Raw genomic sequence first — 13,845 nt, 5'->3', positions numbered from 1 at the left:
GTGACCAAGTGTACTTGTAATGCACACACCTCTGTGTACCTGTACACCCTCATGCATTGTTGTGAATGTGCGCCTTTGTCGGGACAGATATGAGTAATATGCAGAATAACATGTTGGCCTAAATGACCTGAACCGACAGGAACAATTAATCATGCCATTGTTGGCGCGCTTGGATAAGGCCGGTGCTTCATGCTGAGGTTACACCTGCAAGGGCTTGAGCTGCATTGGGATCCAGTGCATCTACACACAATGATCTTTAAATGATCTATGGCCGGCTGGAGCATATTTATTTCAAGCAAAGAAGCACGTGTTTGCATGGTTGTTGGGCAGTTAAAGGGTCAGTTTACAGAGTACAAAAATGTATTTTCTCAAAAAGAAAACACATGAAAAAATGGATTATCTCAATTGTGCAAATAAAAAACAACTATCTGCACACATGCCACAAAGGTGAGTAAATATGTTCGATCCCCAAATGGAATAATTGGCAGTATACACAGGCGGTACATGCCAATTCCCTTATTTGATTTCCCTGCTCCATGATCATCGCTTGACCCGAAAATCCGACCTGCCATCATGAATGAAACCGACATGAGCTACAGCTGCTCAGATTCATCTAAAATTACAAAACAACGTGCACTGAAGTCCAGTTTTTAATAAAATAAACATAACTCTGCATTCAATGGAAAATGGATGCAATTTAGGGAATTGGCATGAACCCATGAACAGCTTTGAACTGACTCTTTGACCATAATAACCCATAGTGCCCGATAATATAAATCTAAATCAAATATCCCAATCAGACCTCAGAGAACTGTGGTGAATATTTCCATTCATTCCACATTTACCAAGAAAGGATCATTTTTAATTATTCCTGAGTACTATTGGCAACCTTGTGTTGATTGTTCTTTGTGTATCATTTGTATATGCGTTACCTTGGAAATCTCATTTCTTCCTATTTTCAGCAAATATCTGCAATATTTTTCAAATCTATCGAGATTTGACAATGCTTAAATATCTGTAGCTTATTTGTGTGTGTGTGTATATGTGTGTGTGTGTGTGTGTGTGTGTGTGTGTGTGTGTGTATGTAGAGGGTGGGGGGTAACTCAACGTAATTTTATACATTGGGAAAATTAAAATATTGATTATAGCTGCTTTAAACATGTCTTATTAATTTACCTATCAGTTATGTCCCCTGTGTTTGGCAGCATGGCGGAATGAGAATGTGCACAGTAGAATTTAGAAATAAGGATGCAAGTAGGAAGGTTGACAAACATCTTACTTCTAACAAACCTAAATAAATTAGTGTGTTTAAGACAAATACAAATGCTTTAACAGTAAATATTGGTGGCTAGACGTCCGGGAATCGGCAGGCGGGATTAGTCACTAAATTCCTGTTCAGGCATTCACCTGTCAATAATCAAAGCAAATGTAATTAAACACAGACTTAAAATCGGGGCCCTCCCCGTTCTGCTCTTTTGTCCAATCTTCTATCAAGGCTATAGCCACCTAGCCAGCTTCAATGCCTTAGCCCCTCTCCACTCACTCACAATGCCAGGAGGTCTTTGCTTGCTGATCTATGTAGGACAAGCAGTGGGATGTCTGATGCAATAAATGAACAAGATGAATGTGGGGGATATGTTCATTTGAAAGCTCTTGTCACTGAGGGTTTGTCGTCTGGCTGCACAAAGGGTGGAGCCGCCCTGCCTGATTTACTTTAGATTCAAACCGTGGCTAAATTGGAAATCGTGAATCACTCTGACACCATTGGCGCAAGATGGATTACTCCAGTTAAAGGCTGCCTTTTCTTTACTTTGGTTCTTTTTAAAGAAATCATACAAAAATTAATTTTTCCGACAGACGGCTGACCCGGGCAGTCGACGAAAGGAATTGCAGAGGGAGGCCAGCACTGAGGCACTACAAAGCTGGTTTTATCAGCACAGCACTATTCCAGCGACATCCAAAAGCTCTCAGCGGCACAAGGAGCCTGGCTGAATATTTGATCAACTGTCTCAGGTTTAACAAGCCTTGCCAAACTATACCTGCCTGGAGGAAAATGATATGCCTTTGAGCAGGGTAATGCGCCCCTCCCTACACTCCCCCCCCCCCCCCCCCCCCACAAGATGTTAAGGAAATATGTGTTTGATGTTCACAATACCCAATCTGCACTAATCTCATCCAATCTTGGGCCCACGGATTTTCAGCAAAGGATCAAGATTTGCAGATTTACTGAACAATAGCTCTTTGAATGCAAATGACGCTTTCCAACATAATGAAACCATAAATTACAAAACAAAACACTCAACCACTCTATAGACTAAATGGAGCTTTTACGAATTGAATTCAATACAAAATACTATATGACTGTCCTTCACGCCAAGTGGAAACTGATGTTTTTTCATCGTGTATTTGGAAACTCTCCAACATATAAAGTCACGGATAACTTGTACAAAGGTGTGAATTTGTATGTCAATGCTCTCTGTGTCTTCCTGTCTTTCAGTCTGAGCTTGAATGTGAGTCTGCGTGTCAGCGTGTATTCACCCCAAATCACCGTTGCTGGCTGCAGCTCATTGCCCAGCAGTAATATCAGGCCTTGGAGACACCTGGGACCAGTGGTGTGGGGCCTCAGAGGAGGCAACCGCCTGGCAACTGGCCCATGATTACTTTCTCCACTCTCCGGAACTCTACTCTGTATATGCCATCCCAACTCGACCGTGCCATTAACCCTGTACACAGAGGGTTGTTTACAATCGCACACATGCACACAAGACAGAACTTCACATCTTAACCAGCAGCCTACTGAAGGCCAAACCATCTGCAGACCAACATCCCCATAATCTCCCTGGTGAGAGTTGTACAGCAGGAAAACCATGAAGCGACAGGGACATCTAGTGGGCATAATACAGAACAATCAGAATCAGCTTTATTGTTTGTGTGTGTACACACACATACATGGAATTTGACACAGCTCTCGTCGTACATATATATATATATATATATATATATATATATATATATATATATATATATATATATATATATATATATATATATATATTATAGATGAATAGAAAAAAAGATAATAAAAACAACAGAGTAGTCAGAGTAGTGCAAGTATGGCAGAGGTGCCAAAATAATTATAAATATTGTTCATCAGAGTGATGGCCAGTGGAGGGAAGTTGTTCCTGTCTCTGTGTCCAGGGTGTGAGGGTCTGAAGTGATCTTTCCTGTCCGCTTCCTGACTCTGGAGGTGTACAAGTCCAGACATGAGCGGTTGCATGTAAACAGTCTCTGTGATGTGTTAGTATTACAGTGGTACACAGGGTAAAAAGGAGAGGATGCCCTCTACTCAAACAGTTTGAGTTTGCATTATTTATCTTGTAATCCTTGATAATCAGGTGTCTGCTGAGTGAAGGGCATGGTGGTCGAGAATATAAACATCTTCCCCTCACCTCTCATCCTTTAGTTCTGTTTTCTTCATGCAATTTCAATCATAAATGACGTAGTTGAGATCAATTTTTTTAAATGTATTATTTTAATACACTTTTTAATCAGAAGTTGTTTTTTCACCAAGTAATTTCGTAATTTGGGGGATTAGCAGTTACACATAACAGCCGTCATCAGAAACTTTAGTTTCTGTTTCCTGTTTTATTGTGAAAGTTACCCTTATGTGTCATGTTTGTTTTACTTCCTACTTTTGTCTTTTTTCCCGACATAGTTCTCCCACACACCTGTGTTTTATTCATTTATTAGTCTTTTGTCTATTTAGGATGTGTGTTTCCCTGTTTCAGCTTCAGGTCGTCTGCTTCAGCCTTTCTTCTATGTTCGATAATCCATGTTTGTGTTGGATATACTTCTGCTTGCTTTTAGAATCAAGCCGTAAGTCCTTCTCTGTCATTAAATCATTATTCTCCCTGCAGATATATTATATATTCACTTGTGAATTTACACTATTGGAAATGTTCTGCCATCATCTCTCTCCTTGCAGCAACAGCAATGCTTTTTTAAGTCATCGTTTTATATTTTTTAGCATGCCATGAAGACAAATTACGCGTCAAATGCTCTCTTTTATGGATACGCAGTCCGTGCTTGATGAAGAAAGCTGTGGTTGTCAAAGCATGTTAGTAACCACCGTGAGTACATGTTAACTCTGACTGGGCCTTCTGAGTGACTGAAGTCAGCTAAGGCAAAGGAGGTCTGCCTCTGTTGAACTTGAGTCGTGGTACTCGAGTGCTGTTGCTTTGTTCTGAATCTGTGATCTGACTGTGCTTCATTCATTTGAATTTAACAGAAGAGAATACAAAAGAACTAGGTGGTACATGTGAAATTAGAAAATACAATTCCCATTACATTAATAAATATGGGATTAAGGAAAAAAAAGTAGCTTTCTTTTAAAAAAAAATAATAACCTAGTATATTGTCTTATTCATATGTATTTATTTATTGTATAGCCATGTGTTCATTTTCTATGCATACTTTATATATGAATAGGTATTATGTATGTACTACATACATAATATTGGCCAATATGTATTGATTAAATATGCTCTATAAATCAACCTGACGTGTGCCTTTGTGTTTCGGTGATACATCTCTAATGTCTCTTATCAGAGAAAATTAAGAGTGGATTTTATTTAATTTCCTGTGTTTATTGCCACTGTGTTATTGCCCCTAAAGGGACGACGGCAAACAACAAAAGCGATGTAAACTAGCCTCGACACGCACACACACACACACACACACGCACACGCACACAAAGAATGAGAAAAAAAACAACTGGTGTAGCCAGCAGCGTGAATGACTGACAGCCAGAGGAAAACGAACACTTTATCTAATCTCTGCTTTATGCAAATATGTCAGGGCTCGGCGTGCCTCCGTCAGGAAGAGGAAAAGCAAAAGAAATAATTGTCCAAGAGGGCGGCGCTATGAAGTCCGAACCGTGTTGAAGTTACTGTTGTCAACAAAATCCAAGGGAGTTGAAAGAGTGACTTCTGCTGACAAACGAGGAGAAAGAAGAAGAACAGCGGAGGTAAGTTGTGGTTGTGGGTTCGCGTCCCGAGAGTTGTTGACGTTGCCTGTGACCCTGGCGGTCGGGGAGCGGTAGAAATGCCGGTTCGGAGGCTCCTCCGTCAGTCCTTTGAAGTACACGGCACAACGGGAGTTGCTTATGTCTCCGTTCAGGCGACATAGCGCTCGTTTCTTCCTGGTTCGTCCAGCTGACTTCATTTGACCAGGCTGAGTGTATTCACAGTGGGCCTGACGTCGGGCTGCTTCTTCTGGTGCTCGGTGGTGGACGAGTCTTTTACTTATAGCCTACTTTGTAAATACTAAAAAAAAAGAATGGCAAGTCAAGTTTGAATTGATGATACTTGTCATTTTCTGGATTCGTCAATAAATAGTATAGTCTGAAAAAAATGTCACAGAAATCACAAAAATGTCCTTCACATAATCCGTGAGCTCGAGGTGGCCTCACTGAATAAGTTGTTTTGTTCAGGAATGAGTCAGATATCACCCTGAGGCTGTGTAACCCATAAATGTTCAACTTACTGTAATTTTAGAACCACAAAAGGAACATTTAGTGAGACTAATTTTGGTTAAGGTTAAATGACACCAACGTGAAAGATAAAGGGAAAACTAAAGGTTAAATTATCTCAAATAAACATGTATTCTTATATAAATATCCTTTTCCTTCAGTCAGTCGTTATCACCCCGAGGCCGTGTAACACGTCGTCTATGCTGCTGAAAAGAGGCCCAGATGCTCCAGGATGGATCAGGCACTTCCCAGCCAGAGCTCAGAGTTGGACCTGCATGAACCGGACACCAAGGAGCTCCAGCTCAGAGTTGACTTCTTCAGGAAGCTGGGTTACCCCTCAGCAGAGGTGAAGGCTGCTCTGAGGAAGCTGGGCCTGAGCACAGACACCAACTCGGTGCTGGGAGAGCTGGTTTTGAGCAGGACCGGCGCTGCACCATGCATGCCCAGTGCTGATGGCAATGACATCACCACTGGCCAAAAGGACCCACTGCTGCCTCCCAGTTGGGCTCTTGGACCCTACAGAATTAATCTACAACTTGGGGACCGGAAGAACACAGATATAGAATTAAGGCCCATTGTTATTGACGGCAGCAATGTTGCGATGAGGTAATCTTGATGGACTTTCCCCCCTATATTATGGAATCATAGATCATTTTGTTGAATCCTCTTTAACAATTTTAAAAGCTACGTGTTACTTCTTTGAACTATGGCAGCAGGTGTTGTCTTCTTGAGGACCGTAAAGTGTCTGTAAATCAACGCGTCATTAAACTCCGACTCTGAAATATGCATCGTTGTATTGCTTTAAAAAGAGGAGGTGTTGGTCACCCTGCCTGTGCATGTTTCTGTAATGGATACTGCTACAATATGCAAATTCTAGGGACACACCTCAAAATCTCTACCACTTCATAGATATGATATATTATACAGGAAGTTTAACCAAGCCATTCAAAGGCCTGTGGTGTTTAAACAGATTAACTGAACTTTTACTTCTCCCTTTCATATCTATCTTCTCTCCCTTGCTTATTTTTTACAGCCATGGCAACAAGGAAGTGTTCTCATGTCGCGGCATCCAGCTTGCAGTAAACTTCTTTCTGGACAGAGGTCACAGTACTATTACGGTGTTTGTTCCTACTTGGCGCAAAGAGCAGCCCAGACCGGACGGCCCCATAACAGGTGAGGATAAAAGTAGTGCATACGACCAAGCAGACAGATGGTTCTCATCAAGCAGAGTAGTGTTTGGCATACAGGAGATAGTAGTTCAATTGGAATTTAAATTGCCCGTAGGTGTGAATGTGAGCGTGAATGGTTGTCTGTCTATATGTCCGCCCTGCGGACTGGCGACTTGACTGGCGACTTGTCCAGGGTGAACCCTGCCTTCGCCCCTCGACAGATGGGATCGGCTCCAGCACCCCGCGACCCTAAACAGGATAAGTGGTTTGGATAATGAATGGATGAATGGGGATATTAGAGGTAGAAATCACAAATTCCTTTGTTATTTCAAATCACTTCATTCAGTTCAATTCAAAGATTTGTTGTCATGAGGCGTCAACCACCAGACTGAAAAAAAGTGAGCTAAACTCAATTTTTAATTGTTCTCAAACCCCTAAACTTAAACACACAACGTACACTGTTGATCCAATTAGGACTGCGATTTATGACCATTTTCATTATTGAACGTCTTAAAGAAATAATGTCTCTTACCAAATAACACAAATAATACCTGACAAAATAAAAGTATGAAATACCAGCATTGAGGAGATAAAATATGTCTATGTGCATGCCAGTCACTCTCATTGACGCTCAGATAATAAATATTCTAATATAATTTTTACTGATGACAGAAATACTCTGTCGAATGGAGCACGGCTGACCGGCACTTCACCGAATACCAAGACTAAGAACAGGACCAAACTCTAAATCTGTTCTAAGAACGAAGAATAAAAGCATTAATTGGCCATTTTTCAAGTTTTTTTTTCTATTCCCTACTTCTTGGCGGAGAGCACAAACTTCTTTGAGTCTCTGTTGGTTGCCGGCCAACACATAACGGCACATAAACTTGTAATTGAATCGTTGTTTTACACTTGTGTTAGATTAAACAAACAAGATATAACATATTGATCAGTCAGCCTTAGAGCTGTTGTAAGGAGTGTTAAGCACATTTTCCAAAATGTTGAACTCCAGGAATCAGTGTTTCTTTTGCTTTGCTTTGTCCCTGAAGACATTTATGTTCCACTAAACAGAGCTGTTCTTTTAAAAAAAAAAAAAAAAAAAGAAGTAATAATGATCAAAACGCCACTGAAACTGACTCTTTAGCAGGTATGCATATTACTGGAACTGAAAATGAATACCATAATAGCCATGGGCCACTGTTTCCATGTTGTCTGAGGCAGAACTACTGAACACATGACAAAACTATGAGGAAACAGTTAAGATTGTGAAACAGAGGATTACCCAGATATCTGCCAAGTTATGATTTCCGACTAACACCAAGACAACTGTAAGTGTGGGCATATGTTACGAAAAATTTACTCTAATAGTTTCTGTTTCAGTAGAACACAAAAGAGCTCTACTTTTCAGACAGCCGAGATCCTAAGATTTTTAGGTGTATCTGACACAGCCAGATTGTCTTAATGGCTCTTGGTTTCAAGCTATTCATGCTTTTCTAAAGTTTGGCACCTTCAACAACAACTATGTAATGATGGGTGGATCATCTTTTGAAAATGGATGCATCCTCTCTCATGATTCATATCTGTATCTGTAAAGACAGGGTGGAGTAATCCTAAGCTTCTATGTTCAATCAAGGAAGTAAAAGTTGGCTCACAGTCATTCCTGGAAAAGCCCCAACAGGAAGTAAAGCTGTGTTTTTTTCTTTGTGTAGATTATAGTTAACTGCTGTCAGTCATCTACAGCAAGAGGTTAAGTGGAGACATAGGCACTTAAGCTAGAAAAGCGCTTTTAAGTGTTTGTGTACTTTGTCTTTATGGCAGTAGCTCAGCCATTCACACTTGTCTAGTCTCTATGAAATCTTGCTGAGTCATACAATTTGTATGTTTCATTTTACTTCTTCCATGTGTAATAGGCTCCTCCTGTGTTCGTGTGTGTGTGTGTGTGTGTGTGTGTGTGTGTGTGTGTGTGTGTGTGTGTGTAGGTGTGTGTGTGTGTGTGTGTGTGTGTGTAGGTGTGTGTGTGTGTGTGTGTGTGTGTGTGTGTGTGTGTGTGTGTGTGTGTGTGTGTGTGCGTGTGTTTATTTTACCTTTATTTTACCATTGTTTTACCAAATAAAATCAGTTGAAAATCAATTTTCATTTATAATGATGACCTGGAGGCAGCAGCACAGTCCAGTGCACACAAGAGGCACAAACAACACAGATACAATGCAGGATGAAAAACACATTCAAATAAAAAATAAAAAGAGGCTAAAAACAACAACATAATTAGTTAAACAATTATAATAATATTATTAAAATTAATAACTAAAAATAAAAAATAGAATGGAAGAGAGAGAGAGAAGTGAGGTATGTTCAACAAGTACAGCAGTCAACTATGACTTGCTGCAGCTTTTGTTTGAATATGCTGAGAGAAGTGAGAGCTGTTAGTTTAAGTGTGTTTTGCAATGAGTTCCAGTCATTTGCGGCGGCAAAATGAATCTCATTATGACCAAACACAGTATGGACTTTTGGAATGATGAGCCTAATAAAGTAAATCTTAAATGGTGAATGCTGACAGAAATGTGCAGAAGGTTTGAGAGATAGTGAGGGGTCGTTCCCAAAACGGATTTATAGACCATGAGCAGCCAATGTTGTCGCCGCCTGGTGTGGAGGAAGGGCCAATCCACTAGTCTGTAGAGATCACAGTGGTGGGTGGTGAAGGGTGCACATGTGGCTAAACAGATTGCTGAGTGGTGGAGTGTGTCCAGTTTTCTGAGGGTAGTCTTTGATGCCATTTTTTAAATGATATCGCCATAATCAAATAAAGGAAAGATGGTCTTTTTCACAAGGGTTAATTTGGCAGATTCTGTAAAGGAGGCCTTGTTTCGATAAAGGAAACCCAGTCTGGCTTTAACTTTAGCCAGAAGGTTATTGATGTGTATATTTAATGAGAGCGATGAGTCCAACCAGAAGCCAAGGTATTTGTAGGAGCTGACAAACTCCAGCTCCGAGCCGTCAGCAGTGTAGATCTTGGGAAGGCTGGGGAAGATGAAGTTTTTCCAGTCAAACAGCATACATTTGGGGTGTGTGTGTGTGTGTGTGTTTGTGTGTGTGTTTGTGTGTGTGTGTGTGTGTGTGTGTGTGTGTGTGTGTTTGTGTATATGTGTGTGTCTCTGTGTGTGTGTGTATTATGTTTTCAGTCATATTGCAGTGAAAATCATACAATATTATGTAAATATTAGAACGTTTGTAAAGGTTATACCTTATCGGATGTCTTTTGTCTGGGATTGACTGCTTTTTCAAAATGCTTTTGTGTTTTTTGTACCATGAACGTGTGGTTGTACATCATGGCAAAGATGTCGTATTACAAAACAAAGGTTATTACTTTATAATAATACAAGTACCTCCTTGTCACTATCTCTCCCCATCCATCTGACTCATGACTGTTTAAACTTTCAGATCAACACATCCTGACGGAGCTTGAGAAACGTAAAATCGTGGTCTTCACTCCATCGCGCCGGGTTGGTGGTAAGCGAGTGGTTTGCTATGATGATCGCTTCATTGTCAAAGTGGCGTATGAGTCCGATGGAGTGATTGTATCCAATGACACCTACCGCGACCTCCAAGGAGAAAGACCTGAGTGGAAGAAATGCATCGAGGAGAGACTCCTCATGTTCTCCTTTGTGAATGACAAGTAAGCAATTAGCCTGTTTTTCTTCCTAAGCATGTGAGGATCCGCATTTTTCTTCCATGCATGATATTTAATTGGGTTCCAGAGGGTATATTGCATCTTAAGGGTCTAATCAGGGAAGCTTTATTATGCAGCATCCAGCTGATTTGTCACAAGTGTATTTTTTTTCCTCCAGATTCATGCCCCCAGATGACCCTCTCGGTCGCCATGGACCCAGTCTTGACAACTTCCTTCGGAAGAAGCCACTGCCCTCAGAGCAAAAGAGACAGCTCTGTCCTTATGGTAAATTTTGATTAACATAGAGCTCCATTCCTTTAGCGGTTTTGGACGATGAAGTAAATTGCTTCCCAAATGAGATTACCTATAACTTATGTGTACCTGTTTGTCCATTTTTGTTTTCCTCAGACAAAAAGTGTACTTACGGTATCAAATGTAAGTTCTACCACCCAGAGCGGTCAAACCAGTCCTACCTGTCCTTGGCTGATGAATTGAGAGAAAAAGCCCAGATTTCTACTGTAAAAGAACAAAAGAATGCCATATTGTCAACCAGACAGCTTCAGTCTGATCTTGAGCCAGCTCACGATGCATTTTCCCATCCTAAAGACTCAAACACAGAGCGCACAAGAGACCAGCAAAGTTACTCACATCCCAGTCAGGTTCGCGAAAATACACTGTACTGGGAGGATCCTAGAAAAAGCCAAAATAATATACCCTGTCCTGTAACAGGAAACCAGGGTCAGAAAGAGTGGCCGGGGCTGCACTCCATGCCAAATCATTACTATGCCAACATCTCTCACGATTACCTGGATTCTGGCCTTGGCTCTTATGAGAGTCAGTACTCTGACTATTCACATTGCCTCAACAACTCCCACAGGCTCAGTCCTCAGCAGCAATGTGCCCTCACTGGGCCCAGACATGCCCCAGTGCATTTGGAGAAAAATAACACCAGCCAGTCTTGCATGTGCTGTTCCCACATCATGCCAGCTCACCAGCAACACCATGGAGACCAGGTCACCAAAGGTCCACTCAAATATGACACCTACCCTCCTCACATGTTCCCGGCCAGTGTGCCACACCAAAACAGCCTCCCCAGCCATGTCCCTTACAGTGGAGCCCCACATCATCAGCAACATTACTGGTCAGATCCCTTTCAGGGACTGCCCCAAGCCAGGACATCATGTGTTCTCCCTTCTTCGGCCCATTCATCACACCCTCACAACTGCTTATACGGAGGCCAACAGTACCACTCCTGGGACCAACAACAGTCGTCCTCTGCTGCGCACGACCGACAAAGGTTGGAACTCCGTAAGAAGCTGCAAGCCATCTTTAACCCGCAGCAGGTGGATAAAGTCATGGAAATGTTTCCACATGTGATAAATGCGGAGAAACTGGCTGCAGAGATCCTCAACCTGAAGGCTCAGAGAGGGATATTCAGCTAATTCCTCTGATTATTTCCTTCCGTGGCGTCTTCCGCCATCAGAACTGACATTATACTTGTGATAACTCTCTATCGTAGCAAACAAGGAAGCACATGAGAGGCTTAAAAGGTGTTTGTAAGTGTTTATAAGTGTGAGTAATTTGAAATCTAATTGAAAATACGTTTCTTCTGTGCAATTTGCCTTCCTATAAATGCATTCTTTGCAATGCATTTGTATGACATTTTACTCAAATATGACTCTATCATTCAATGATTTGGATGTAAAGTGCCTTTAGACCAAAAATATTTATGACTGAGATTTTAGAGTTTCGACCTTTGATGCATATTGTGTCAAACGTGTCAAATATTTATCTTTCTAAAAATAAGTTATTGTGCAGAAAGGAAACAATGTATAAAGTATTACATTATGTTTTATGTTCACTATAGTTCTCCAGAACAGCGTGTTGTTCAATAGTTTGTCTGTGAGGTGGAACTACACTATATTACAATATTATGTGGCTGGCCGATGCATTCAGCTGGTGTCAATCCAGTCATAATGAAACCTAACCTCACCAGGAAAATGAGGACACTGCTTTGACACTAGCAAAAGGAATTTGCTGGTGTGTTACCACCCTATATTGTAATCAGCATCAGTTTCATGATACAATCTCAGAACAGGTGTTGCTGTGATATTGCACATGTGTTTGGATAACTTTGCGATTGACAAATGACAATTTAACTGTGGAATGTAATTCTCATCAACATGCAGATGTATGTTCTCATATGCATACTGTGAGATAACTGCAAAGTTGGCATATCTAGGAATAAAATAATTATACAACAATGTAACTGTTTGATATAATGTGTCTCAGTTAGGTTAGCGCTATCCAGTCTTTCTTGAGCTGAGCTAATTCATTAAAAATGTCTCCAAAGTTTCTAGAAGTGAAGCATTTCACCAGACCATATTGCCTAAGATTCCTCCCAAACTCCCTTACTACATTTTACAAGTATGCCTCCTACACACAGACCTGCCTACTACAACTATTTTTCTGTAAAAAGCCCAAGGGTTTTACAAAATAAGAAATGCTCTTCAGCTCATGTTGCAAGCTTAACCTAACAGAAACTTATTTTTTGTTTCACTATGTGAGGGGAAAGGTTAGTGTGTGTAATAGGCCCCTACTGTGTGTGTGTGTGTGTGTGTGGGTGGGTGGGTGGGGTGCGTGCGGTAAACGCATTCATGATCCCCAGAGGAGAAATGGTAATCACAATTTTTAGTTAATGCAAAAATACCTTTAAAAACTAATAATATTCTCATCGTACCATGCCGTATGCCTGCTAAACAGTAACATTCTATCATCATTGTGAGCATGTTTGAGCATTTAGGACCCTTTTTAGGAGCATTTACAGCAACATATTTAAGTTCATAGTGCTCAACTGGTTTTAAAGACCTTTGGTTTTCCAACCCTAAGCTTGAAATTCATCATTTCTCAGTGAGGTTAAAATACCTTTACTGCTCGTTTTGTGAGCAAACCAGCCTACCAACTAACTCAACAAAAGAACAGCAATTACTTTTTGGAACACATCATCACTGACCGTCCACGCTCACACAACGGAAGTCGTGACATGATATTTTTATTGGGAATTACAAAAGAAAATACATCAGTTTTATGTATATTCTTTGATACAAAGACTTTTCTCATTAGTTTTTAAATCCATACATGTATAACTACTGTTCTGCACTCTTTCTATGCATTATAATGAAAGGTTTGACATCAGCAGTTCTGGTCATTCCCAGGCCATCAGTAGTTTGTGGAATGATACAAAGGCGCCATAGCCAGGCTTGCTGCAAAGGACAGAAACAGAAATAACAAAATATGTATAATGTCCATAAGAAAAGGTAATGTAAAGTTTATGCAGACAATATTCAAAGCAGAAGCTAATGGCACAGTTAACTGCGAGCTGCTGGCTTAGCCGTCGCCATGTAATGCCAGAGGTAAGTCTTGCATTTTGTATGAAGCACTTAAAAAATAAAATCTTTCTTGAGTTAATAAATAACACA

At 40.7% G+C, this 13,845-nt stretch overlaps 1 protein-coding gene across 1 annotated transcript; it reads left to right on the top strand.

Annotated features, from left to right (window-relative positions):
• The first annotated feature begins 4,911 nt into the window (after positions 1-4,911).
• Positions 4,912-12,603, top strand: LOC137781567 (endoribonuclease ZC3H12A). Its single transcript, XM_068570412.1, has 6 exons — positions 4,912-5,026; positions 5,692-6,136; positions 6,564-6,703; positions 10,138-10,372; positions 10,545-10,651; positions 10,775-12,603. The coding sequence occupies exons 2-6, from the start codon at positions 5,763-5,765 to the stop codon at positions 11,806-11,808; spliced, it is 1,890 nt and encodes a 629-aa protein (XP_068426513.1). The 5' UTR covers positions 4,912-5,026; positions 5,692-5,762; the 3' UTR covers positions 11,809-12,603.
• Positions 12,604-13,845: the final 1,242 nt, after the last annotated feature.

The sequence above is a fragment of the Clinocottus analis genome, unplaced genomic scaffold (assembly GCF_023055335.1).
Source record: "Clinocottus analis isolate CAN_PGR_092001 unplaced genomic scaffold, fCliAna1.0.p SCAF_9, whole genome shotgun sequence".
In the NCBI taxonomy this organism is placed as follows: domain Eukaryota; kingdom Metazoa; phylum Chordata; class Actinopteri; order Perciformes; family Cottidae; genus Clinocottus; species Clinocottus analis.
Note: the sequence above shows the minus strand (reverse complement) of the source record. Positions and strands in the feature narration are given on the sequence as shown.